The sequence below is a fragment of the Mytilus californianus genome, unplaced genomic scaffold (genome assembly GCF_021869535.1).
Source record: "Mytilus californianus isolate M0D057914Y unplaced genomic scaffold, xbMytCali1.0.p SCAF_1, whole genome shotgun sequence".
NCBI lineage: Eukaryota > Metazoa > Mollusca > Bivalvia > Mytilida > Mytilidae > Mytilus > Mytilus californianus.
In genome coordinates, this window is record NW_026262581.1 from 7,291,292 (window position 1) to 7,319,241 (window position 27,950).

Here is a 27,950-nt window from a genome sequence, read left to right on the forward strand (position 1 = left end):
GTATCTTGTTGAATCATTTATTGTCGGAATGGGCTGCAACTTTGTTTTTGAAGGAGTTTTTTTTTTAAACAAGCTAAAAAATAATAATAACTAATTTTTTTGACAGCAGGTGGTGGTTTTTTTTATATATACTTTTGTTTTGCTTGCATACACTTGTAAAATGAAGTGTTATGATAGTGCAAGCACATTTTTCCAGGCAAAAAAAAGTCAGTTGTTTGCCAATAGAAAAAAAATATGAGGTCATCTTCACTTATATTTATACATATGCATGTAAAAAGGTTGATCGTTTAATATAAAATAAACAGATAATAAACACAGAGAAAGCTTCAGAACTTTTGAAATATAAAAAAGTTGATATGACATATATGGATTAAGAAGAGGATTATGGTTCAGCTGTCTTTGAGCACTTTATTAATATTTGTAGCATTGATTTCACGTGAAACTTTAGTTCTTAGACCTCAATGTGTCTGATCTATATGCCCGATAAGGTATATCTGCAAGCCTTGCATATTTCAATAGACCAATCTAATTAAAACTAAATCTATCAAATCATTAACATTTATTTTATCAGCAACCAAAGCCGGGCTTCAGAGCTACAGTGAAAGTACCTACTCTATAAGAGCGCTGTGAATCAGCTGCGGATACTAACAAAATCCAAAGATCTGTGTCATAGAACACATACAATCTATATCTCTTTACTCTTGCAATGGCATAAAAAAGATTTCTATCCCATCGAACTTGAGATAAAGGATACAACAGATACAGTTAAGTCTGCCTCATATCTTGACTTATATCTAGAAATTGACAGTGAGGGTCGTTTGAAAACAAAACGACAAAAGAGATGATTTCAGCTTCCCAATTGTGAACTTTCCATTTTTGTGTAGCAACATTCCAGCAGCGCCTGCATACGGAGTATATATCTCCCAGTTGATACCATATTTCAGGGCTTGTATTGCCTATCATGATTTCCTTGATAGAGGGTTGCTGCTGAAAAGGAAGCTATTAAACCAAGAGTTCCAAGTGGTGAAGTTGAAATCATCACATCGTAAATTGTATGGACGCCATCACGAGTTGGTTGACCGTTATGGAATATCCGTTTCACAGATGACAGCGGATATGTTCCAATTGTCGTAACTACAATCACATCCCCTTTTCCCCGAATGTGACCTACCGAATTAGACTTATTTCCGGGTTTGTACTAACATGAGCAATTCTTTGTCCTGTTACTACGTATTCAGTTTTTGTAATAATTTCCCCCACAGGTCATCGCTATTCTTCAGATCGACTGGTTGTCCTGGTACTACTTATTCAGTTTTTGTGACAATTTCCCTCACAGGACATCGCTATTCTTCAGATTGAGTGTTTGTCCTGGTCCTAATTTTTCAGTTTTTGTAATAATTTCCCCCACAGGACATCGCTATTCTTTGTCCTGGTCCTATTTTTTCAGTTTTTGTAATAATTTCCCCCACAGGACATCGCTATTCTTTGTCCTGGTCCTATTTTTTCAGTTTTTGTAATAATTTCCCCCACAGGACATCGCTATTCTTTGTCCTGGTACTACTTTTTTCAGTTTTTGTAATAATTTCCCCCACAGGACATCGCTATTCTTTGTCCTGGTACTACTTTTTTCAGTTTTATTTTATCAGCAACCAAAGCCGGGCTTCAGAGCTACAGAGAAAGTACCAACTCTATAAGAGCGCTGTGAATCAGCTGCGGATACTAACAAAATCCAAAGATCTGTGTCATAGAACACATACAATCTATATCTCTTTACTCTTGCAATGGCATAAAAAAGATTTCTATCCCATCGAACTTGAGATAAAGGATACAACAGATACAGTTAAGTCTGCCTCATATCTTGACTTATATCTAGAAATTGACAGTGAGGGTCGTTTGAAAACAAAACGACAAAAGAGATGATTTCAGCTTCCCAATTGTGAACTTTCCATTTTTGTGTAGCAACATTCCAGCAGCGCCTGCATACGGAGTATATATCTCCCAGTTGATACCATATTCCAGGGCTTGTATTGCCTATCATGATTTCCTTGATAGAGTGTTGCTGCTGAAAAGGAAGCTATTAAACCAAGAGTTCCAAGTGGTGAAGTTGAAATCATCACATCGTAAATTGTATGGACGCCATCACGAGTTGGTTGACCGTTATGGAATATCCGTTTCACAGATGACACCGGATATGTTCCAATTGTCGTAACTACAATCACATCCCCTTTTCCCCGAATGTGACCTACCGAATTAGACTTACTACCGGGTTTGTACTAACATGAGCAACACGACGGGTGCCACATGTGGAGCAGAATCTGCTTACCCTTCCGGAGCACATGATATCACCCCAAGTTTTTAGTGGGGTTCGTGTTGCTCAGTCTTTAGTTTTCTAAGTTGTGTTTTGTGTACTGTTGTTTGTTGGTCTTTTTCTTTCTTAGCCATGGCGTTGTCAGTTTATTCTACTTATGAGTTTGAATGTCCCTTTGGGATCTTCCGCCTCTCTTTTGACTTCTCTACACTTAACGCTTGTATTCATCATTATACTTAACGACAGATTGAAAGAATTAGGTCAACTTTGTTTCATAATAGAGAACGTAGATACAAATATATTGTTTGCTTGAGGAAGGAAAAAAATAATACTTTGTAAAAACCCACTCAGATTTATAAATTCCCTGAAACCAAGGATTTGTATAGTAATACTATACAAATCCTTGCTGAAACTGACATCATTAAGATATTTGATGTTTTTATTGACAACATATTTGCCACGTTTAGAGGGCATATTTTTCGACAAACAATCGGAATTCAGAGAGATGGCAATTTACTGTGCTCATCTTGCTTCCATCATTCATAACAGACACACATCATACAGGGGCTTCTCAGGTAGAATGAAACGAAGCTTGCTGTCCTCTCATTAAAAAACTAAAAATTTGGTGACTATGTGGAACTCATCTATTCAATTGGACTAGAAATAAGGGATACCTCAGATTCAGGTCAGTCCGCATCATATCTTAACTTAACTTACATCTGGAAATTGATAATGAGGAGCCGGCTGGGAACAAAATATACGACAAAAGAGATGATTTCAACTTTCGAACTGTGAACTTTTCTTTTCTATGTAGCAACAATCCAGAAGTGTCTGAATATGGTTTATACAACTCCCAGGTGATATTCAAGAGCTTGCGTTTCCTATTTTGATTTCCTTGACCGATGGTTGCTGCTTACAACGAAGTTATTGAACCAATGATCCAAGTGGTAAAGTAAAAGTTATCACTCTGGAATGTTTACTGGTGCCATCATGAGTTGGTTGACCGTTATGGATATCTGTGTCACAAAGCACCATGGATATGTTACAACTGTCATAGCTAATCGTTCGTCCTCTTTTCACCGATTGTGCACGTGTCTTCGCCGAACTTGTACTTAAAACACTGTGGGTGCCACATGTGGAACAGGATATGCTTATCCTTTCAGATGACCTGATATCACATCCGGTTTTTTGGCGGGGTTTGTGTTGCTCAGTTTTTAGTTTTTAAGTAGTGTTTTGTAGACTGGTTTTTGTCTGTTTTACGCTTTTTCTTGTCATGATTTTGTCGATATCTCTCCGACTTGAAAGCGATGATACAAAATGTAATCCCTCACTAATCTGACAACCAAAACCATATACGTATAGAAAATCATGGTGTAGTGAGATGACCCTATTCCAAATGATTACGACATAATTGAAGCTTAAGTCTTGCTAAGAAACGAAAGGGATCAAAGCAAAAACAAATCTACCAATTTAAGACATTAAAGAAAAGAAAAGGGAAAAAGTCATCATTATTTACACAAGATAAAACATATGTGGGATATTTTTATTTTAGTCTGCTGTTGAGACAGCTTTGTCGTAGACAAAATTATTAATACCCAAGGTCCTCATGTATTAAAAACAGTGCAGCCTGTATACATGGACACCACGGCACTGACTCTTGCAGCAGTTGCATTACCGTAAAGTATTCATATCAAATATAAACGACACGCGCCTCTAGTCGAGTTAATTACATCTATTTATGGTGAAATAATGTCCATATGAAATAACCAATGTCCATATCCTATACGTTTCCACAATCAAGCGATTGCGGCCAATTTATAGTAAATAGATCCCGAGCTGTTTGTGCCAGACTGAAAAGCTGTAGTCTGATCTTGACCTTGATTCTCTGTTACTATATACATAGTCGCAGACACGATAGCTTAACCGTATAAAAATAAGGAGATGTGGTATGATTGCCAATGAGACACTATAAAGTGGATGTAAGCAATTATAGGCAACCGTACGGTCTTCAACAATGAGAAAAACCCATACCGTATAGTCGCTATAAAAGGCCCCGACATGAAAAATATGAAACAATTCAATTGAGAAAACTAACGACCTAATTTATGACAAAACAATTTACGAAAAACAAATATGACAGCCATGAACCAAAGACAACCACTGAACTACAGGCTCCTGACTCGGGACAGACACATAAAGAATGTGGCGGATTTAAACATGTTTGTGGGCGCTCAACCCTCCCCTAACCTGGGACAGTGGTATAAAAGCACAACATAAGAACAAATTTTAAAAATCAGTTGAAAATGGCTTAACTCATCAGATAGATACAAAGCAGAAAATCATCAAACAAAAACTTAGACCGGACGTGGCAGGATATTTATCCATCCCTCATCCCAAACAACAAAAAGGACACTAAGTACAGATCTGAGAATACTCACAGTTACTGGCAGCTAGTTCAAAACCAATAACAACTAACAAATCATAGTACTGAAGTACTGAACATCGGATAACCGCAAGTTCTTGTGGATGGTCACAAGCACTTGTCTCAGAAAAAAAATCACATCTCTACACCTGACACTGAGGTTAAGGTACATAGATATATTTTTTTCTGAGACAAGTTCGTGCGTGGATGATGAATAAATGACAAGAAAATCAACCTCACCGTAATAACTATTATATTGTAGTGATACAAATCAGTATACTCTGATTTGTTGTTATATTTTATATCAGTAATATTTGTATATAACAGTTACATGTATATATAATTTTCATCCATTTGTATATCATTCTATTCTACTTTTCTAATAATAGTGCAGTGCAAGTGCATGGTGGACACTCTTCTGTAATAATTCGATTTTTCTAATGGATTTGATTTGAGTAGGCATTCATATTTTCCCGCAAAACGTTCTTGAGATATTCTTCCGCATGCGTTAACACAAATTTTCGGTATTCTTGTTTTGTTATTGATATATATATTTCTCACGACAAAACATTTTCATATCATTTATCTATGTTCGTAAAAACTATTTTCATGAATATTTATTGATGAAATTGATAAATAACAACTATTAACAAGCGATAAGGAATGTTATTTTGCGTTCGGTTATCAGTCAAAAACGAAAGTCACGTGGGTAAAAATGGCTGTGGCAACAATACACCGGAATGCCCTCACGGTCATCCGATGTAAAAATCATGTATCAATACTAAGATATCAATCAGTACACATCCAACATCCTATGGATTTAGTGTAAAGACGTCATTAACAGTCAGAGAAAAACATGACCTTGTGCAATTCCAAAATAAAGGTATCGACAGATTGTAGTACCGTTAAAGTGCTTATGTGTATAGAAAAAACTATTTAGTATGATTTTAGTTTACTGGTAACAAAATCAATATTTATACCAATAAAACAATATTCAAAGATCTAATTACAGTGTTGAATTGGTAACCTTTTGGAATAAGTTTATTCAAAGGATTGATAAGTTTATCCGGATCGTATATAAATGTCCGGGCTCGGTAAACAACATCACCGTAAAATTTAGGATGTGCTATTCCGTCTGAAATAAGTTTTTTTACAGGTACAGCCAAACTTGCAAACAAACCAACTCTTTGTATCTATGGAAGAATTTAGTAAAGGTTTTAATTAATTTGTGGTAACGTATGTGTTAGGCGAATTTACTAGTCTGTCCGATGTCACATTATCGTAATTTCTTTTTCTTGTTTAAGTCTGATATTCAATTTTGTGTGCTTTAGTTGGTATATCACTTACTGCAAGTGAGTTATAAGCCTCATCTTAACTTGACCTTACTTGCATAGTCAAGTGATATACGTACAACTTTTGTATACTTGGTTATATATCGTCATTATTATATCTATGTTTGCAAATTCACTCACTGTCACTAGTACATCTTGCGCAAATGTGGGCATTTTGTACTCGTAATTACTCCGTTACCAGTAACTGGGTTCTCAGATAGGGAAGCAGGGGTATGAATGTGTGAGCTCCCCTTACACTTTGTTTAGTTTACAAATACACAGTTGTATTGATAAAGTCAGGTCCTCAATTACAGTAAATTAAAACTTCAACTTTGCATTTGGTCTGCTTATTCATACCAATCTAACATGTTTTTAAACAAATTTCTAAAATAATCATCATCAATATGCGTTATACAAGCAAGATATGTATGTGTTTCGACTTTTATGGTTTTCTTTTACAGGTCTTGTACATTAATTTTGGAATCATATATTAACTATTCGTAAAGAAAAAATGAGAAGAAAATTGTGTTTGTAATAATTGACTAATGAATTGGTTCAGTTATATTTCAAAATTTTATCAATGTTGAATCAAATTTATTTACAGAATCAATCTTTATAAATCAACAATCGCTTTGCCACAAAAACAACAGTACCATTGATGTTCTCAGCTTGTATTCATTCATTTTTAACCCTACTAAACATGTGCACCGTAATTCAAAACTAAACATGGAAATTCGCCCACAATTCTTTCTGTGCGTTTTGGTTTCCATGGTAAAGCAAAAAGTCTATACTACAATCTCATAAAATTCCCTTAGATATGCATATGTGATGTAGTAAATCAACAAACTGAATGAAAGAAAGTTACATGTATTCTCTCAATATCACTGGCACATTCAAGTCGATATTGAAACGTATATATCTTATGTTTTTCTATTCTAGATATTCTTTCCCCTGTACTGCACCTCCGAGTCTGCAATTGATAATTTCTTTTCCTATGACACAATACACACACGCAGATCGATATGGACGTCAGATTGCCTAATGTATTTAATTCTAATACAGAATACAAACATGGAAATTCCATGTTTTAAGCCTATATTTGTAGAACTTAGTGATTTCTGTGTATAGTATTGTATCAGTGCAGTGATGTGGTTTTATTCGATGTTGTTTATCATCATGTAACGTTGCTGATCCTCGGCTTTATGTATAAGGGAATTGTAATAAATACATCAAACTATATACGAGAATGTAGCTAACAATTATTTTCAGATTCTGATACGATATAGCAAGTGTTTTACTATACATTGGTTGCAATGGAATACCGATAATTTCACTTGTGAAAGAAATCATAGCTGTAATTTCACTCCCCTGACGTCATATAATGTAATATTTGCATCAAAACGAAGATATAGTTCCTTGCATGTTCTACTTTGTTTAATTATAAGTCAAAATAATAAAAGAAATAAATGTGGAAAGTGTCCACATGTGGACACAGATGATGCCCCCGCTTGCATATCATATAGTTATAAAGGGACATAACTGAAGAAAGGTTAAAGTGACGCTACCCAAATTTGAACTTGATCTGAGTTTTGTGGTAATAAGCATTGTGTTTAAGTTTCATAACATTTGGTTGAGGCAAACTTAAGTTGAGAACAGAAACTAAAAATTCAGCAATTTTTTCTATTTGTTAACACGCATAACTCTAGAACAGTTGTGTACAAGTTTTATAACATTTGGTTGAGACAAACTAAAAAATTCAGCAATTTTTATGTTTATAAAGGGACATAACTCAAGAATGGTAAAAGTGTCGGCACCTTATTTCGTACTTAATCTGTATTATGTAGTAATATGCATTGTGTATAAGTTTCATAACATTTGGTTGAGGCAAACTAAAGTTAGAAAACGGAAACAAAAAATTTGTACTTGATCTTAGTTTTGTTGTAATGAATATTGTGTATAGGTTTCATAATGTTTGGTTGGGGCAAACTTAAGTTACATAATGGAAACTACAAATTTTGCAATCTTTCCATTTATAAAGGGGCATAACTCAATAATGGTTAAAGTGACACTACCCAAATTCAACTAGATCTGTGTTTTATCAGTGGAGGTCAAAATTAAACATTGCATTGTATAAAGCAATGATTGTAGTTGATTCAACTATAATCATGGACAAAGGAAGATAACTCCAATTTTAAAAATAACTTGATATTAAGAAGAAAATAAAAATTTTGCAATTTTTTAATTTATAAAGGGATATAACTCTAGAACGGTTAAAGTGATGCCACCAAAATTCAAACTTGATCTGTGTTTTGTGGTATTAAGCATTGTGTATAAGTTTCATAACATTTGGTTGAGGCAAACTTAAGTAAGAGAACAGAAACTAAACATTTTGCAATTTTTCCTTTTATAAAGGGACATAACTCTAGAACGGTAAAAGTGACGCCACCAAAATTCAAACTTGATCTGTGTTTTGTGGTAATAAGCATTGTGTATAAGTTTCATTATATTTGGTTGAGGCAAACTTAAGTTAGAGAACGGAAACTAAAAATTTTGCAATTTTTCCATTTATAAAGGGGCATAACTCTAGAACGGTTAGAGTGACGCCACCAAAATTCAAACTTGATCTGTGTTTTGTGGTTATCAGCATTGGGTATAAGTTTCATAAAATTTGGTTGAGGCAAACTTAAGTTAGAGAAAGGAAACTAAAAATTTTGCAATTTTTCCATTTATAAAGGGGCATAACTCTAGAACGGTTAGAGTGACGCCACCAAAATTCAAACTTGATCTGTGTTTTGTGGTTATCAGCATTGGGTATAAGTTTCATAACATTTGTTTGAGGCAAACTCAAGTTAGAGAACGGAAACCAATTTCGGGACGTACGGACGGACGTACGTACAGACGGACAAGGGTAAAACTTAATGCCCCCACCGCTACGGCGGGCGCATAAAAATAATCCAAGAATTCAAGTTCGAAAATCATTCAACTCGTAACTAAACAACCGAGTGGTAATTCGCCATAATGCTCTACACTCAGGTATTCCGATATTTGTTGCTGAATATTTTTCGATATTTCGATATTTGAATTCTTGGATAAGTTATTCTATAATTTTTATTAGAAAAGTATAAATGCAATCTTTCTGTACTATGGCGATAGTTTGGACGAAACATTTAATTCCACATCTCGTGTTTTAATGTCTTCACAAAAAAAGAGACTTTTCTGTGTATTTCTTGTGTGTATATTATTAGTTTCTTCCGATAGTTTAACTATGAAGTGTGCTGTCAAAGGCAGCCAATTAAAAATTGGCTTTTCTTTGGCGTTTTATGTTATACGAAACTATTGAAAAGCTTTAAGCATTCTTAAGTGACATGTATGTTATAGAGTGTTCATAATGGAAAAGAATTCGAGATTATTTTCGTGGGGATAAAATTTCTTGGACTTGTCTCTAAATTTGCTTTATGGGGATAAATTTTCTTTGTTTCCAATATGAGAAAGTAATGTTATAATTCGTTTTGGGTTTTAATTTCGTGGATAATACCTATTAACGAAATAAAAAGAAATTAAAACCCAACGAAAATGTCTGCTTTTCATGGTATAACACAAAATCCCTACACTCAACTTGACCAAACAAAAATAAAATAAAAAGCGATTGTGTTGGTCCTCATCTAAAAGCCACAGTGAGCAGTTCGGCACCGACCAAAAGTTCACATCTCATTGCAAGTTCAAGACGGTCACAAGAACCATATGAGCGGAGTACTTTTCTAGAAGCACAAAGATGCGAGACAATATCAAAACTAACAAAAAATACAGCAGATTACACACTATAAACTTGACCGTTTATATTTATATCATATACTCCATGTAGAGTTACGTATAGATAAGATTGATCTTGAAAGATTTAATAAAGATAGGTTTATATGTGTTGCGCGTGAAAATAAACGGATCTCTTGATCAATTTCATGATCTGGGGATCAAGGCAATGAAGCGTAACCTGCAAGTTTTTAGATCCTTAAGTGTTGTGTATATAAAAATCATAATCGGTTCTTCAGAAATCAACACTAAAAGAAAAGTTTAGTTTAGTTATACTTCCTTATAATCTGCTTATAGGAATACTCAAAGTATATAGGTTAAAACCATCTTTATCTTAAATCAATTCCAAATGTAAAAACATTGATTGGGTCGATGACATTTTTCCGACCTAGAACCTACAGCCCAGTAGCAGTGGAATTTGCCGTAAAAGGGTTAAATATACTAAAAAGACTGGAAACGGAAGAGAAAGTCGTCATTGTCATAGAACTGATCGGAGGTCGTAATTATGCCGAAAGTACACGATGATATAATTAAACTGAACTTATATGAGATCTGTAATTATTCATTACACAATCAAATATCTACAAAATCTGTCTAAGAATGATCAATAAAGAGGAGAACATTTTGTTCGTGATTTTTTTTTTCAGTAATCAGATCAAATTTAGATCATCCAGAACAACAGCCATATTTTTCTTTTTAATTTGAACGATTCATCAAATGTATACCTAATTTCAAATGGGTTTCTGCAATTTGGACGGACAACAATGGAGAAAAATATAATTTTCGTGACTTTTTCCGTAGGTAAGTTGTAGGTCAACTGGAATAAGACTTGTTATATATAATCAGAGACATATATATATATATATATATATGTCTCTGATATAATTATCTTATTCTCAACTACATGTATATAATAAAAATCTTCCTTAAATGCACAAGGATACCCCGAACGTCGAACAGGCACCTAAAATGTTCATGACAAGTTTTGTGTTAATTGACCAAGCGGTATTTAGAGAAGAAAACTTTACAGACAGACTAACTGAAGCCAAGTAACCGCTAATAACTTACATCGGCCCTTTAGACAAATCGATATAGAAAATGATAACTACAAAATTTAGTAGATTTTAAATGATTTATGTATTCAATAATATTCCCACAAACAAGGATCACAAAGAATATTTCACATATCAATGGATACATACATATTTCTACCAAATATAAGGAATAGTCTGGTATGCAGGAACATTTTCCTGGTGAAATATGCACGAAAGTCAAACAATAAACTAACTTATTCTGAGTTTTTGTATGAGTTGTGCTATCTCATAAAACGATGTCATATGACCTTTACCTTCTTACAAGAAAATTGTAAAGGATATTCTCTTGAACACATATACCAAATTTATACAGCTATTGGGAAATGTTGGATGCTTATAGTTATGAGGATGCTTTAAAAAGGATAATCTTGTTAAAACTGAAACATACTTGATATTTGATTCGCCGAATTTCTACTTACATGACGACCATCTTGGTTGCCAGGAAGTAGACTACCGACACACTTCACATCGTTTATGAAATAAAATTGTCGGCATTTAATCAGTTCTGTAACAATTGGTCTAAAATCATTTAAGGGGAAAAAACAAAAGATCTATTAAACATATATAAATTAGATATTCTACTTATAACTGCATATTCTAGTATATGGCTCAAAAACTGCCATTTAAAAAATTCTCATGTCAAACTTTGTGTTTTTGGTAAAGCAATTATCAAAACTTAGTTTAATATTTTTGAAAAAAAAAGAACTTTTTGAAAACATTTATTAGTATATTACTTACATTTTTTTTACAAATTCCACTAGGTTTCGTCAACTTTTCGAAATTGACTCATCGAGTGGAACAAATGTATAACTTAAGGAAACTTTGTCCCTCTGGAATGTCTGATTATAGTAACTGTGGTCAACTTAATCACTGAGCAGTTCTTTTTACTTAATCGTGAAATTTACCGGACACGATCGTATCCCTACCCCAATAAAGTCTCTGTTATTGCATAGAAACTTTCCATTATGTAATAATGCATTGTATCGATGACAGAATCAGCTCGTCATCAGATATTATTTTGAAGGGATGATTCAGTCTGATCCAAACTGAGATTGTTGAAGGGGCAAATGTTTGTAAAGGTGTAAAACGAACAACGGGGTAGAAAACAGCTCTAATAGCCAGTACTGTGACGAATGAGATGAACAGTAAAACTTTGAAGTGTAAATTTCGACAGACATATAAGACCGTGAAATCAAGATAAGGTCAACGGGTTCCAACATACGTGTCAAGTTCTTCAATAATGTAACCATGCCTTTGTCTGATGCAACCTACCGAATACAGTTACTCAAAAAATAAAGCCGAACACTTATGTTCTTTAACTTCATTATTACCAGAAGTGGGTTTTGAAACACAATGCTCAATTGCGAGGGTAAACAATCAACAGATCGCTCACCTCAAATGGAATTAACCCTGTATTCACTCAATTACTGTAATTTGAACGCCTGTATATTGATTCCCGCAATAAAGTAAGACAAAATGTTTAAATTAAGAACTTCAAATTTATTTTTGGTATAGGCTTTTGAAATAATACATGTTAATGCAAACAAAAAAAATCGTCATCAATGATGGCTCCCTTTCACTAAATGATTACACGCAAAGCAAGTTGACCTTATTGAATATACAGGTCATGTGGAGTATTGAAAAAATAATGTTATATTGATTTGTAAAAAAGCAAGCGTTTTCTCTATGAATGCTCTGGAAATAATATTACTTTAAAGAGGATATCGACCAAACCAAATTAGACATTTACTGGTTTACCCTTTTTTGTTGTACATAGGTTCCGGAAGATGAAAAGTATAATCAATTCTGTAGATGAAATTGTAAAAAACACGTTGTAGTTTATAAATTAGATGGTGTTATTTCTTAGAAAGAGGGCTACCAAAATCACCAATTAAGTATTTGGCATCGATTTAATACAGATAGAAAGATAAGTGTTATGTTGGAGATGGATATTGTCTCCAAGTGACAAGATAATAGATGGAAGCTTTATTTTTGTCTTAACTAGGATTCGTTTGAATGATTTAACCTACGAAGAGGTACCTATTACAGTAAGTGTCTTTTATATTCTCGACATCAAAACTAAACAGGAAAACATTTATCACATATCTTACATACTAGAATGTAATTATTGAGGATTGCAATGATTCAAATTATAACTATATTGATTATTATAGCAAAGCTGTCATCGAGGGACAGCTTCATGAAGCTTTTATAATTCTTTGCAGGAACGGCGCGCCTAATTAGCTATGGTCATCAGTATTAATCTAAGGGCGAAATTGTTCCAATGAAAGTAGGTTAATTTAAGAATGGCTAAGTCAATCGTTGGAAAGTTTGGTCAAGTTTACATTAATATCCATAAATATAAACTGGTTATGAATTTAGGCCAATTGGATGTACAACAAATGAAAATTTAAAAAAATAATTTAAAACTGTAACTATTTTAGTTGCAATGATGTTTAAAAGATCCGACATGTTCATGTTGTCTTAAAAAAACTGTTCATGTTGTCTTAAAAAAACTGTTAATTTTCATATACAAAAAGAATCAAAACAAAACAAACTAACAGAGACAATTATAGTAAGCTTTAAAATGGCTTGGCTGAAATATTTCATCGAAACTTGTTTATTCATGTTGTCACTTTCACAATGTAAATAATTTGCTTTTGGATGAATATTATTTTTGTTGCATCAAATGTGTATCCTCTTAATATAAAATGGCGAAATGGAGCATTGCAGCTACCGGTATTGTCCGTACGTGGAGTGTTTGTGTACGTGGGTAGCTACTAGCCAATACAAAATAAGCAAAATAGCTTGAAAATCTTCACCAAACTTGGTAAACGAAAGGATAATCCCAATTGCAAAACAGGGTAAAGATCAAGCCAAAGTCAAAGACCAGGGCTAAATCTTCCAAAAAAACATTCAAGCTTAACGGCGTGGCCAATCTTCATGACACTATGAGTGTATTCCGGTAAAGACAGGATGAAACTTATTGATTTTCAGGAGAAGTCAAATTTCAAGCTAGACTAAGGGTTAAAATCAAGAAACAGACTTAACAGCATGATGAATCATAATCGAAATTGGTTCATCGAATCTATCGAGAGGAGGGTGATCCCTCAAATTACGAAGTAAATGGGTCCGAGTAATCGTCTCGCCAACATGGCCATACACAGGCTTAACAGCTTGAGTAATCTTTATCAAAATTGGTACACTTAATAAAAAAAATTGGTATAATTAAAACAGGGGACGACAAGAATTGACTCTAAGATTGGTCGGTCAAGATAGGGTCGCTTAAGACCTTGACATTACAGATTCGATATTAAGGTTGAAGTTATCTGTAATGCAAAAACAAACCATTTAAGTTATGTCAGGATGCGAGGGGATGTTTTGATTTGCTATGAACCCTTTCTCCAAAATACCCCAATCACAAAACCAAGGAACGTGACAAACAAAGTCTGCTCAAAGCTAGTGAGACTTGTCGGGCCATAATCAATGTACCCATATGGTTATCTTTTTACGCCGTAGAATCAATAGATCATGTGCAGGTATTTACATTCTTTTTGGTGTGTTCTATTTGCATAGCTCCCGTGCAGCTAGATAATTCACATAGCTCCCGTGCAGCTAGATAATTCAATCGATTTTATCATTGAGGAATTGTGGATGCAAACTTTATGGGAAGACCGGCGGTCGGACAGATGTACCACGTGATCCATATATATCTAGTAATGCTTCCGTTCGAGAGGTTGTAATAGAATATAGAATAACTGAATAATCTCTCGTTCGATTGCATCCTGAACATGAATGAAATATTTGCCACTGAATGTATAACAACCAACAATCAATCAATCTCGTTCGATTGAAAGGATTTCAACTAAGTTTAGGTATATTTCCATAAAGGAAAAATAAACCTCTTTAGAATATCAAAATGTTTGATTATAACTGTATAAACCCAACCGAACCACAGCATTGTAACAATTTTGTTGCAATATATTGGTTTTTTTTTACTTTTTTGGGTACAGACACAAGTTTAACAAACAAAAGATTGATTAATTATGCAGAAACGGAATACACAAATGTAACGGTATAGCAGCTAAGCAGGTCGTGAATAATTTAAGCAGTCAATAAATCAGTATTAGTCTTGTCCTGTATGTGCTATCTAAACTAGACTGAATCTGTCAAATTTCAAGTTCGCACATCACTGGCGGATCCAAGATTTACAAAAAATAGGTGTGGTAAGGAGGACCCGTCGAGAAAAAATCTAGTAATTGGAATCAAAACAAAATGCCAATCAAATTTACAATAGTTTATAAAACCTCTATTTTTAGGCGAATACCTATAATATAAATAAGAGGTTTTTTTTATGAAATGAAGGACAGGGGTGTTTAAAAGAGAGTTAGTTTGCCCCTGATGTTGGAATCCTTTTAAAATTATAAATAGATCGTACGATATAGCCTGGTCACTTAATTTAGAAAAAGCAGGTGTGATGTTACTGTGACGTCATAATTAACATATTTGACAAAGAATGGCTATTTACAGACAGTTGGGCATTAGATCGCAAGGTCGCTTTTAAAAATGCCTCTTGTCACCAGGTCACTTTTAGGCAAATGTATTTAAAATAAGAAGTCAGGTCGCAAGGTCGCCCGCCGAAACCCCTTAAGTCGGAGATCGGATTTAACCATGTTGGAGCCACGCTTTTCTTGATATACAGTCTTACATTCAAAAGCATTTGATTGTCATAATAATTTTTGAATATGCCTTCATATGGCGAAATATCTTCCTGGGAAAAGGCATAATCTAAATAACTGACTTGTTTCGCTTAAAACACAAGTTATTACTTCTGAGAAAGGGGTGTATAACGACCTCGAAAACTACCCATGAGAGTTGCACGACAGGCAAAACAGTTATTTCGTCACCCTGGGGACACAGTTTTATAACTTACTATAAAAGTATATGAAATGGGTCTTCTTTGTTGTTGAAAGGCACACGGTGGCCTGTAATTATTCAGTCATTTGCCCTTTGGTCTTTAATTAATAGTTTTCTCATTGACAACCATACCGCATCCTTTTGTATGTATTTATATTATCCAAAGGCTGACAAAGACTAAGTAAAACAAAATGCCAATATATTATCAATGAAATCTGGTCACGTAGAATTATTTAAATTACACAATCTGTTCACAAAGAATGCCATTTGATAGAATTGTTATTATATTATGATTTTCGAATTGTCGCATTTTCGGGGGAGTTGTCCTATCATACCTTCGCCTCTTGAAAATACACAAAAAGGTCTATGTTAAAGATTTATTTTCAATATTTCGAAGTCGATAGCCGGTTTGACATATTATCTTCATAATTGTCGCAAGGTCTTAACAAATCTGTACAGCTGAAAGTCAATTTTTATAGCTGAAAGACAATTTTGATCCAAGACTTTTTAGAAAAGACAACCCATGAATGATCGTACATCGGCCAGTGATCTTAAAAAAAAGTAAAAAAATATTCTAAATTTTAAATGAACCCCCCTTTTTTTGACGATCAATGCATTTGAATGGGGACATATACCCCTCTTTGTCCTCTTTAACCCCCCCCCCCCCCCCCCCCCCTTTATGAATGGCTGGATCCGCCCCTGATATTAAATCACATCATTGAATCGCTGAATGTTTTTCGAAGCCATGTATACCTTTTAAGTCCTTTCCGTCTGTTGTAAAATTAAATGGATGAAGATCTGATCAAATGTATCATATGAATGCCAGTCTATATCTCAGCCCCTTAAAATTCTATGGTGAAAAAATGTCCGGAAGCAGTACATTTCCATTTTAAAAAATCCCGCCAATAAAACTTTGTTTCGTTGTTTATTTTTAAAATGACGTTTCCTGTTTTTGTCACCGCTATCAAAATGTTGTTCCATTTAATTATAGTGCTTGCATATCACCACACGTCACCGCTACACAGCACACTTGACACTGTTCGTTAAACTACTGGAAGCAGGTTTAACTATTTCTACTATAGTACGAGTTATTGCAATGAATAGCTTGTCAAATGGTTGATAAATAACTTGTTAATGTTATAAAACAAACAAGATCAAAGACAAAGTCAAAAATGTCAAAATCTGAAATCTATTATTACGATGCTTACAGTACAGAACCAATTAAAATGAAGGTATGGGTAGTTTACATTTACTATAAGATACCCAAATGACCTCTTGATTTTCCCTATATATATATCGAGCTAGTTTTTGGTTAGAAGTGTTCGTTTTATTTCGGATGTTCTACTTTTTGCTAAATTACGGCCATTGGACTTGGAATATTCTGGGGACTAATACATGATATATTGGTCCAAGGAATGTTTTTATGAAAATTGTACTTGTCCGGTATTTTCTAGTCGTCTTCTACAGTAGAGCTGTTTTTTTTTTAATTCATTATTATGGTGAGTTACCGTTCGAATTTGCGTTCCGCCCGACATCCGGGCTGGCGTACATTTCGTGTTTATTGTGGGTCTTATCGTAGATGGAGGCATTCAAGTCGTCCCGACGCATCTAGTTGAGTACTAGTAATATCATGCAAAAAGTCAGTAATCGATGAGCTGAAAACTAATATATAATCCTTATATGTATTTCCGTCACTGAAAACCTACAATATAAGCAATGTCAGGAAAAGTTGTCTGGTCATAATTATACATTAAAATCAATCTGTAGTAGGACCAATCTGAGACTACTATAGTCTTAGGACCAATAGACCTGTGACCGACAATCATTTTGTTATGCTAGTAGAAGCCTTTGACTGATTTGATAGCATGGTAGCTTACTGTGTAAGAAATCGGCTTTGGTCCCCGCTGGTAAAGTAAAAAAAAAATTACGAAGTCAATTATGCCCTACCATTTTTAGATATTAAACGTTCCAACATACTGTTCAATTTCTAAATCTTACAAAATCAAATAACCGCGCCAAAAAACTTTATCGACCTCCAAAGGTGAAGAGCTGTCATATATTATGTCAAATCAAATGTGCTAGGTAAAGATAATAACAACGCTTTTAATTTACGAGTATCTTTTTGTTCAAGTCTACGGTGATATCAGATAATGTGAATAATTAAGAACTCGATCATTTACATTTATGTGCAAATTGTGCTATCATGATTTGAAAAGGATATATATATATATACATTTCACCTGAATTAATATACAGGTAACAAGGTAAGATGTCAACTTTCCGCCATGTAAACACACACATACAATCGACATATATTTAAACCTAGGATAATTTTCTTTGTATTACGTCTAATACCATTCCGTTTATCAATAAACACAATTGAATTTCTTCAGACAAATCATGGATACAAATCCTTGGACAAATGATCATTAGAAAAAAACAATTTTATACTAACTTCGCAGTTATCGTCACGTTTTCTTTAAGTTAACTGTATGTATTTTTGTACGGGAAAATAGCTTGTACTGTCAAGGTGATTAAGGATATGAATGACATTCAAACGAACTCGGTCTTTCCTTGGCAACAGAAATATTTTTTAAAGGAATATTATCTAGTGCATGTATATTGCCCTCCAGGCAATATTAGCAAATTTTATTTAACCTCAAATTATAACATTAGATAATGTTTATAGATAATATAGCAGTTTATCCTTTAATACACCATTTTACATTAGTGTGATTTGTCATAGCATTTACCTTTATGTAGGATTTAGTGTGTGTACTGTGATATGTACTTTCTAGTTTGGGAGAGAGAATGAACGGGGAACGAAATTGTCACATTTACAATAATTTATCATAGGTAAAACGGATACAGGACTCATTGCAAACCATTAGAAACGTTAATACTGACAGTATGGCGAACACATCATCAGGAAAGGAAAAAGATAAAAAGAGCAAACGAAAACTCAAGGATAAGGAAAAAAAGGAAGCCGTTGCCTTGCTTGGTGGGGCAGGCAGTAAGCCACCTAAGGTATGTTCGTGACTGACATGCAGTGATTTGATTTCATGTTGATTGAGATGATAGTCTTAACCTTATAGTTTGTGATTGAATGTTTCATGTTGTAAAATGTTTGATTCGATTCTTCTTAAAAACGTAATAGTTCAGAGTTCTCTAAATCTTTTTACCCTGGTGGTCCTTGGAGAAAATCTGCTGGTCCTCACTATTATTTTTATTGCAAAATACCAAAATTGTGTCGGTCCTTTGTAAAATTTGGTGATGAAACCCTTCAGACAACCACTTTTCGAGAGCTCTGGTAGTTGGATGCCAAATTACAAAAATGTATGGCTTTTATTTGGGGATGGGGTGGGGATGAAATTTTCAACAACACAATCAAGTATCTTCTTATTTATAAATTATGTTGTAGTTATAACATATATATGTAATATTTGCTGTGATTCCTCTGAAAAACGTGGGTCTACTTTTATTAGGGGATGGGTAGTGGGTTGACTTTTCAAAACACAATCAAAGATACTGATTTTTGTCAATATCTGTTTTTAATGATAAATTATGTTGTGATATATTTGAATACTTTATATAATATTTCACGACCTTTTTCTTGCGTAATTCCATTTAAACGGCTTTATATTAGAATATATTACATAACTATTACATGTATATTTGGTTTTCTTTGTTGATGACATTTTATAGTTGATATGGGTTATGTATTATATATATGTTAAATAAAATTTTATACAGTTAGAATTCTGAAATAAAGTAGAAACTAGTGAAATCTAAACCTTTGTATAGTATAAATGGATAGTGACAAAAATGGGGTTGTTACTGAAGGGTTAGTTACACAGTAGTGAATATTTTCAGTTGTTAAAACCATCAAGTATGCGTCCAGAATGGCTATGTAATGTACAATGTATAGGATAAGGTGTTTCACATCGAACATGTATTGTTTTGCCAATTTCATCAGATAGAGACGAAAGGTGACATTGACAGCTATCAAAAATATGTCATTTCTAATTATAAAATTGCATGTTATGATTACATCTGATCGTAATGTGTCCACGGTACATGCAATGCAATATGTATGGTGGAATGTACACATATATAAGTGTGTTCTTCTACCAAGATGTTAAAAAGGGATAAAATGCTAAAGGACAGACATGAATTTTACGACTTATATTGACCTCGAACCATGCAATGGCCAGTCAGGACATTTAATATACCTACTATAGATATTCAAATTTAACATATGTTAAAGGTGAAAGATTATTACATACATGTTTTACTTCAGTTCACAACAAAATACTATATAGTGTCCCATGTTAGGGCCCTTGTGGCCAGCCTTTTTGTCGACTTATGTTATTGTTGCTGCACTCGGTTCTTATTTTGCCATATATAAAGTAGAACGAAATTGTGGATATGTATTGTACCCAGGAAAATGGGATTGATTGATTGCTGTTAGCTTAACGTTCAGTTGCAAATATTTCATAAATATTTGGGACGAGTAAAATAGGAATAAACCCAATATGTAGGTTCTGCTATGTTAGATGACAGGAACGGACGAACATTTTTGACTGCGATTAGAAAAAGGGGATATAGAGGAGGGTTGGGCGCCGGCAAACATGTTTAACCTCGCGCCATTGTGCCTTTCCCAAGTCAGGAGCCTGTAATTCGTTGGCTGTCGTTTGTTGCTGTTAATCAGATTTGTTTTTCGTTTATTGTTTTTTTAGATAAATCGGGTGGTTAGTTTTCTCGTTTGAATTGTTTTACATTTGTCAAGTTTGGGGCCTTTTATAGCCTGCTATGTGGTATGGTTTTTTTCTCATTGTTGAAAGCCGTACAGTGACCTATATTTGCTCACTTCTACGTCATTTGGTCTCTGGTGAAGAGTTGTCTCATTGGCAATCATAACACACTTCTTATTTTTGAATATAATGGATATATAGGATCATAAATTTTGCCATGAAAGACCCATCACCCCTAGGAATCAATGCCGGGGTTTATAAACGCGCATTCCAGCGGTATGGTTGAGATAAAAACAAATATAAATATTTTGTTGGCGTTATCCTCGATCGTTTCCAGTATTTTTTCAAATGTAAAACTTGCTTATAAATTTGTTAGATGTTTTGAAGACAAATATTCGTTATACAGATAATGAATTTTGCGGTGGTTAAATTCTGTGTTAAGTTTTGTCTGTTAAATTTCTATAACCTACTGTTGAATTATGTCAGTATTTTCTTATAGAAATAAGGTATATGTATCATAGTGTCAGTTATGGCGATAAATCTCCCCCTACCGGAACTTAATTACTCGAAAAATCAATCGGACAAAAGATACAGTCCGGTGCAACTTTTGATGAAGTTCTGATATCTAATCTTGTAGACACCATATACGGATTCTTTTTCTCCTGTCAATTACAAAACAAAACTTATTTGCGTCGTATTGTTTTCTCTTGACTCAACTCGAGTCCCACTGATTCTGGAACATTCAGGTCTAGAAATAACAATTCGGATGATATGAACAAGTTCCAAATAACATTTGGCTGAACTGAAATGTGATATTTGAAGTACTCACCTTCAATTTTGGTATATGATACATGTAATTTCATTCGGACGAAGAAATAGACAATGGATAATCAGGGATCTTTATTTCAAATGGTTACCGAAGATATGAGGTACAGATACTTATTTGGTTTGGGGGTAAGTTTATTGAAATCATGTACATTTGTAATCAACCTTTTTAGTTAATCTTTATCAATGATCCTTTAAAAGGAATAACGAATAAGAACCTGGCTGTACATGTATGTACCACGAGACTGATTTGAAAAAAAAACCCACACAGAAGTGTTCATTATTACACTTCACGGTAACTCTATCCGACAATTTGTCAGTTAAAACCACGATGAAAGGATTTTATTTTACAAAAATTAAAGTAGTAAAAATGAGTGATCCGAACTGAAATATTATGTGGGTTTTCGATGGCTTAACAAGGGTTAAATAATCAAAATTGCATCGTTTTAATGATGTACCTGGTCCAGTTGTATAGTTCATATTGACTGCTCTTTGATGTAAAATGATAAGTGATGTTGCAGAACCAGAAAGATTACCATACTGCACTGTTGGAATATATATCACTCCCTTTTGCACTTTTGTTTCGTGTAATTCACTTAATTTACTCATAAAATATTATCCCATCTTTAATGTAATACCAGCACGGTAATACATGTATATCAACATATACAGTTAGTTTAAGTTAGTACCCATCTCATACTGCCAGTTTTAAATCTTACATTATAATATATACTAATAGCCAAAACCCAACATAGACAACGAATCAGTAAGGAATTAAGTATATTTTGTCTTCAGTAAATTTTGACTTTTGGTCATCTTATTTAGTGTCTAAATAAATTTATAATACTCCTTAAAAGGAGTATTCAGGTTTGCAGCATTAACGTTGTCAATTGCAATTTTTGAAAAAAAGTACTGCAAAAGATGCCATATCACTCATGCTAGTTTATAAGTGTAATTTCAGCAAGAGAGTAACCCTACCATTGACAAAAAAACTAAAAATTACGTTTTTTAAATAATCAAGCCTTAACACGCCATCTTTACGCATATTTTGTAAACGAAGTACTGGTGATTGAAGGCATGTCAATTTCTGTTGACTCTTCTTGTAAAGCTTTATATATAGGATATAGGTTAAATCACCAATAATGGAATTTACGTATAGATTTAAATTTTTATAGTTGTTTAAAATTCCTTATTTCACGTATCGATATCAAAAATTACAAAATAAATTCTCCTCTGTCTTGCACAAGGAATCCCCAATCTTGTTGATAAAACAGTCATATTATTTATATCTTTAAATACTTTATGGTCCTTTTTTTGCAATTGTTTCTCTGGTTTTCACATGACAAAATTAAACTTCCATCATTCCAAACCCATGAAGAAACATTCCAATAATTAAATTCATTAGAGCTCTGACATAATGCCATCTTGAAACCAAGGGATTGAGGATAGCAATCTCGTTTTTGTCGCGTTTGTTAAAATATTTGTGTGAAATTGAAATCAATAAATGATAGGCACATCAAACTTGCTGTTGTGAATGATGAGTGCTGAACAAGGATGTAGAATTTTTACAATAGAAACCAAGATGGAACAGGTATAGTAGTTTCCTTTCCATATACATGCATGCAAGATGTATAGATGTTTTCTGTTTTCTTTGAGAAAAAAAAAACCATAAGATTGTTGAGACGATAAAAAGGAATGCATCCAGAAGCGTAAGAAGAAGCTGGCATGATCCCTTTTGAACTAAATGATGAAATGAAAAGATTTCACTGTGAAAGAAATTAATGGGAGAAATATATTCAATTTTGGTAAATGGTTGACATTTGAAGGAATGCATGTTTGAATAGAAAGAATTAGGTGACACTGCTTTGGAAGATTTAGGAAGCAATCGATAAAATTCTCATTTTGAAGAAAATATTTGAATATTTAATGTTGCAAAATAAATAACGGTGGTTAAGCGTTGTGTCGAAAATTAATTTGCTCCTTGTTTCAAGTTTCGAGCAACACATACGATTTATTGTACCATGATTGTAAACCATGATTGTAATAACAAATATATGGAAGAACATGATGTAGGCGAATATATTCTTCTGCAAAACACATCTGATGTAATGACTATTGTTGTCAAAGTTTAATGGCTGTATCGTTCATATGACTGGGTTAAATTCGAAAATGATGAATTAAAAGAGCCGGATGTAGGATATATATTAGTACATAAATAAGACAACCCTTAAACGCAATTAAACCAGAATAGATGGTTCAGACGGTTTCTCTACACAAGCTATTTAACTTTGCAACGCTACCACTCCCCCCTAAAAAAAAATAGAATTTGTATCTTCAAAATCAACATGCAACAATAGATGGATTATTGTATTCACAAAAACCGAAGAACATAGTAATCATCATACACGCACGAAAAATATTGTTGATAATAGGATATAGGAATGTTATCTTTTGAATGATTCAACAATATATATATCAAATTTGGAAATCAAATATTTATCTAGCTTTCAAATAACCTAATAATTCGTGTACAAAATATTTGAACACAAAAATCAATTCTACATCGCGCTTTTATTGACTTTATACCACAGGCTCATACCAAAACAGAAAAAAAGACGCCATTAGCACGATGGTCAGTCTGCAATATCGTAATCATTTAACTTTAACATTGTTGTAATTTACATGCATGTAAGTTGAAAGACCACAAGGCAACATCAGATTCACCACAAGGCAACATCAGATTCAAAAGCAAATGTAGGGATTTCTCTGTGGGCCTATAAATGACACAGGAGCCAGACTCATAAATAAAGATGAGGAGATGTGGTATGAATTCCAATAAGGCAACTATCCACCTGAAACCAAAGGATGATGATGCAAACAACTATAGACGCCTTCAACAATGAGCAAAACCCATGCTGTATAGGAAGCTGTAAAAGACAAAATGTGAAACGATTCAAGAGAACACCGACGGCCTAATTTATGCAATACAATAAACGAAAAAAAAAAATGGCACACCCAAACGACCCATGTTTATAAGTATTTGGAAGAACATTTTTGTGGTACCTGTGAAAAAGACGGTCCTGCCTTTGTTTTCCTTCTAAATGTTTTGTTGATTACAAAATCTTCCCGAAATCATTTATTTTTTAATACTGTAGTATTTACTTGATTTTTTGTCATGAGTATCTAACGTATAATCGCGAAAGAAAAGACAAGTGTTCATTAAGAATTTGTTTTTTTATTTTTTTCTTTATTTTCACGAAATACTCATGTTGTTCAAAAGATTTAAATTTATGCTTATACATTTAGTTGTTTACGGTATACATATATTTCGTCAAGCACATAGGTTATCGTTTGCGGATGTTTGGTACATGCAAAGTATCACGAACGCCTTCAGCACACAAGCGATATTTTGTGAAGTTTAATGACGTAAGAAGGGAATAATATGCATGGCAGGTATTTGTTTGGATGTGGTTTCCACGACATGTTTTAAAATTGGTCGGTCTTCTCTCTGCCTGTATCAAAATAAAATAACGAGATGTGGTAATTTAAGATTGCCAACGCGACAACTATCCAACAGAGTCCAGATGAAACGGATTTAAAAGACTATAGGTCACTATACTTCCTTCAGCAATGGTCAAAACTCATACCGTGCAGTCAGCTATATCTCTGCTCAGATCATCATAAAAATTCATATCACGGCGTTGTGACGTCAAATACGTCGACCCGGTCTAAATAAATTTCATTTGGACTCGATCATCACTGACGTCATAATGTTTGAACCCATGTCATCTAATCAAGACTTCTTCCGGTTTGCTGATGAAAAACACAAAAATACAATCCGATAAATCGATTGTTATTACATCATATTGATATTGTAAAATGTCAATTGCTAAACACAATATGAACCTTTTTTGAACTTGTTCTCTGCGATCACTCGACAAAATTATGTTTGCGGCTACTTCAAAATTATTTAAAAATGGAATTATCCACTAGTTCAAGAGGTCTGTATTTCTTTTTTCATTTGAACACGTGCTAGTACTTGATAAAAAAATAATCATTTGTATTTGGACGACCATCTTGACATAAATAGTCAGGATAAGTAATGACAGTATTTGAAATATCAATAAAATGTAGATGTCGGTTAAAGATTTTAAGCGAATTTTCTGACATTTCATTGTAATAAAGTCGACGCTGTGAAGACACACCCCTTTCATTTACTTTACAACTTTACTTTGTGGTCCCTTACAATATAGTCAGAAACAAAATGCGTAAATCGTAAGGGTCTAAGCTTACCTTTTCCGGTACGTTAACATGGAACGATATGGAGCACTTACGGTTTCCGCTCACACTTAAACATTGTGTAAGTCGTAGTTTAATTTTTACTCTTTTGAAAGTACTTTAAAACAATGACTTTAATTGATTATTAATGCTTAACATCCAGTGGGAACTATTATAATCATATTCAGGTCGATGACATAAAATTGAGAATGGAAATGGGGAATGTGTCAGAGAGACAACAACCCGACCAAAGAGCAGAAAACAGCCGAAGGCCACCAATGGGTCTTCAACACAGCGAGAAAATCCCGCACCCAGAGGCGTGCTTCAGCTGGCCCCTAAACAAAAATGTGTACTAGTTCAGTGATAATGGACGTCATACTAAACTCCAAAATATATAAAAGAACTAAAATTAAAAATGTATACCAATACGAATATTCTATTCTCATAAACAGAAAAAATGTTATAATACAATAATAATGTACTAGTATGTGAAAACAAATGTGAAAAATATTAATGTGGGATAATCATGAACAAAGCTTTGTACTCAACCGATGGGTTGCGTCGGATTATTGAAGTTCTAGCTCACATAGTGTCAGTCCTCAGGAAGACATTTCACCTTACCTGCATACAATTCTGGCTACGAACCGACCAGTGTTTGCTCTAAACCCTAAATACAGTGTGCCTTGTAGATAGGTATCAAATTAGAGTTTTTAGTTTGAAGCGATCGGGAGTCGTACCTTTGTCTTACCAATCTCAACACGGGCAAGCTACCGAGGGCGACAATTTTTGGCGGGGGTTCGTTAATCGACCTTCAAATGAGGGTTTATTTGATTAAGATATATATCTAGGTATTGTTAAATAAGCAAATCAAAGCCATGATACCAAATGATACAAATAAAACGGATGATGGACAGGCAAGAGTGCCGTGTCTAATATTTTGTTAAAGGCAATCAACAGAAAGACGTCCCTTCCATACAAATACCAGTCAAATACAATTTCTTGAAACTGTTCAATTTTTGGTTTAAAACTTGATTAGTTAAGTGTTTGCTTAAACTTTATCTACATTGAAAACGGAATTTCCGGATTTTATGTGACATTAGGAATTCCTGCGCACAAAGTTTATGTACACAATTTGAGATAAAAAAAAATCTGAAAACTAGCTCATGAACCACGACAAAGCAAAGGTGTTGTTGTTCAGATCAATATCCCACATGCAGTATTTACAAGCAGCAATCTTTATTTACAAAATGGAAGCAAACAAACACAATACTTACATGTACGTTGTATTATTATACATTAGCAGAGACAGATATAGTACTAGTACTTATATATGTCTCTGATATTAGAAATGATTGTATTACATATACATGTGTATATAGAATATAGTAAAATGAGCGAGATAGTTTTATCCAGCAATGTTACCCTGGTGAACAAACAACATCATTGTCCGATTCATTAAGAGAAAAAAATGACAAAATAATTAAATAAATCTAATCTGATTAAATTTTAGATCTATCGAAACTCGCTTACTCTTAAGAACATAACGAAATAAAGAGATCTACATTTTGATTAGATTGAAATAAAGCATTCTTGTTTATTAAAGGAGGTTGCTCAACTTCAAAAGACACCAAGGGACAGTGCACTATAGAATTTGTATTATTATAGTTTTCCTCGTGTACTTAAATTTCTAGTAAAGCAAGCTTCTTTTTATGCCTCACCGTCCGTCTGTCCCGCTTCAGGTTAAAGTTTTTGGTCAAGGTAGTTTTTGATGAAGTCGAAGTCCAAACAACTTGAAACTTAGTACACATGTTCCCTATGATATAATCTTTCTAATTTTAATGCCAAAATAGAGTTTTGGTCCCCAATTTCACGGTCCATTGAACATAAAAAATGATAGTGCGAGTGAGGCATCCGTGTACTATGGACACATTCTTGTTTTTAATTATTTTTCTTTTGATCATTTACATTTACTGATTTTAAGAGTTTTATCTTACTCTGCAGTAAACACCAATGGACTATGTTTTAGGATATACTGACGACTTCTGTAAGAAACAACATCCGATTTCTCCTAAAATAATATCCTGTTCAATAAAATATGCCCATTGTATCGCTATTCGCAGCGTTTGTTAAGAAATTAACGGTCGGTCTTTACCAATAAAGGTCTACATGGTTTGACGCTTTATGTAGACAAAACGCGAGGCTGGTATCGTTGGT

General features: G+C 33.7%; 1 protein-coding gene and 1 long non-coding RNA gene across 6 annotated transcripts in view; one reads left to right on the forward strand and one right to left on the reverse strand.

Annotated features, from left to right (window-relative positions):
- The window catches only part of LOC127699075 (uncharacterized), a 109,498-nt gene that overhangs the window by 23,770 nt on the left and 57,778 nt on the right, over positions 1-27,950 (reverse strand). The gene's annotated exons all lie outside the window — the stretch shown is intronic.
- Positions 1-27,950, forward strand: part of LOC127698882 (tetraspanin-18-like) — a 58,708-nt gene that overhangs the window by 6,126 nt on the left and 24,632 nt on the right. The window contains exons 1-2 of one of the 5 annotated variants that reach the window (XM_052202620.1): positions 12,747-13,010; positions 18,736-18,906. The exons of 1 other annotated variant lie outside the window; for it this stretch is intronic. In XM_052202620.1, the coding sequence (XP_052058580.1) occupies positions 18,790-18,906 (117 nt within the window). In that variant the 5' untranslated portion in view covers positions 12,747-13,010; positions 18,736-18,789. 3 more of the 5 variants (XM_052202627.1, XM_052202611.1, XM_052202602.1) reach the window with 3 other exon arrangements.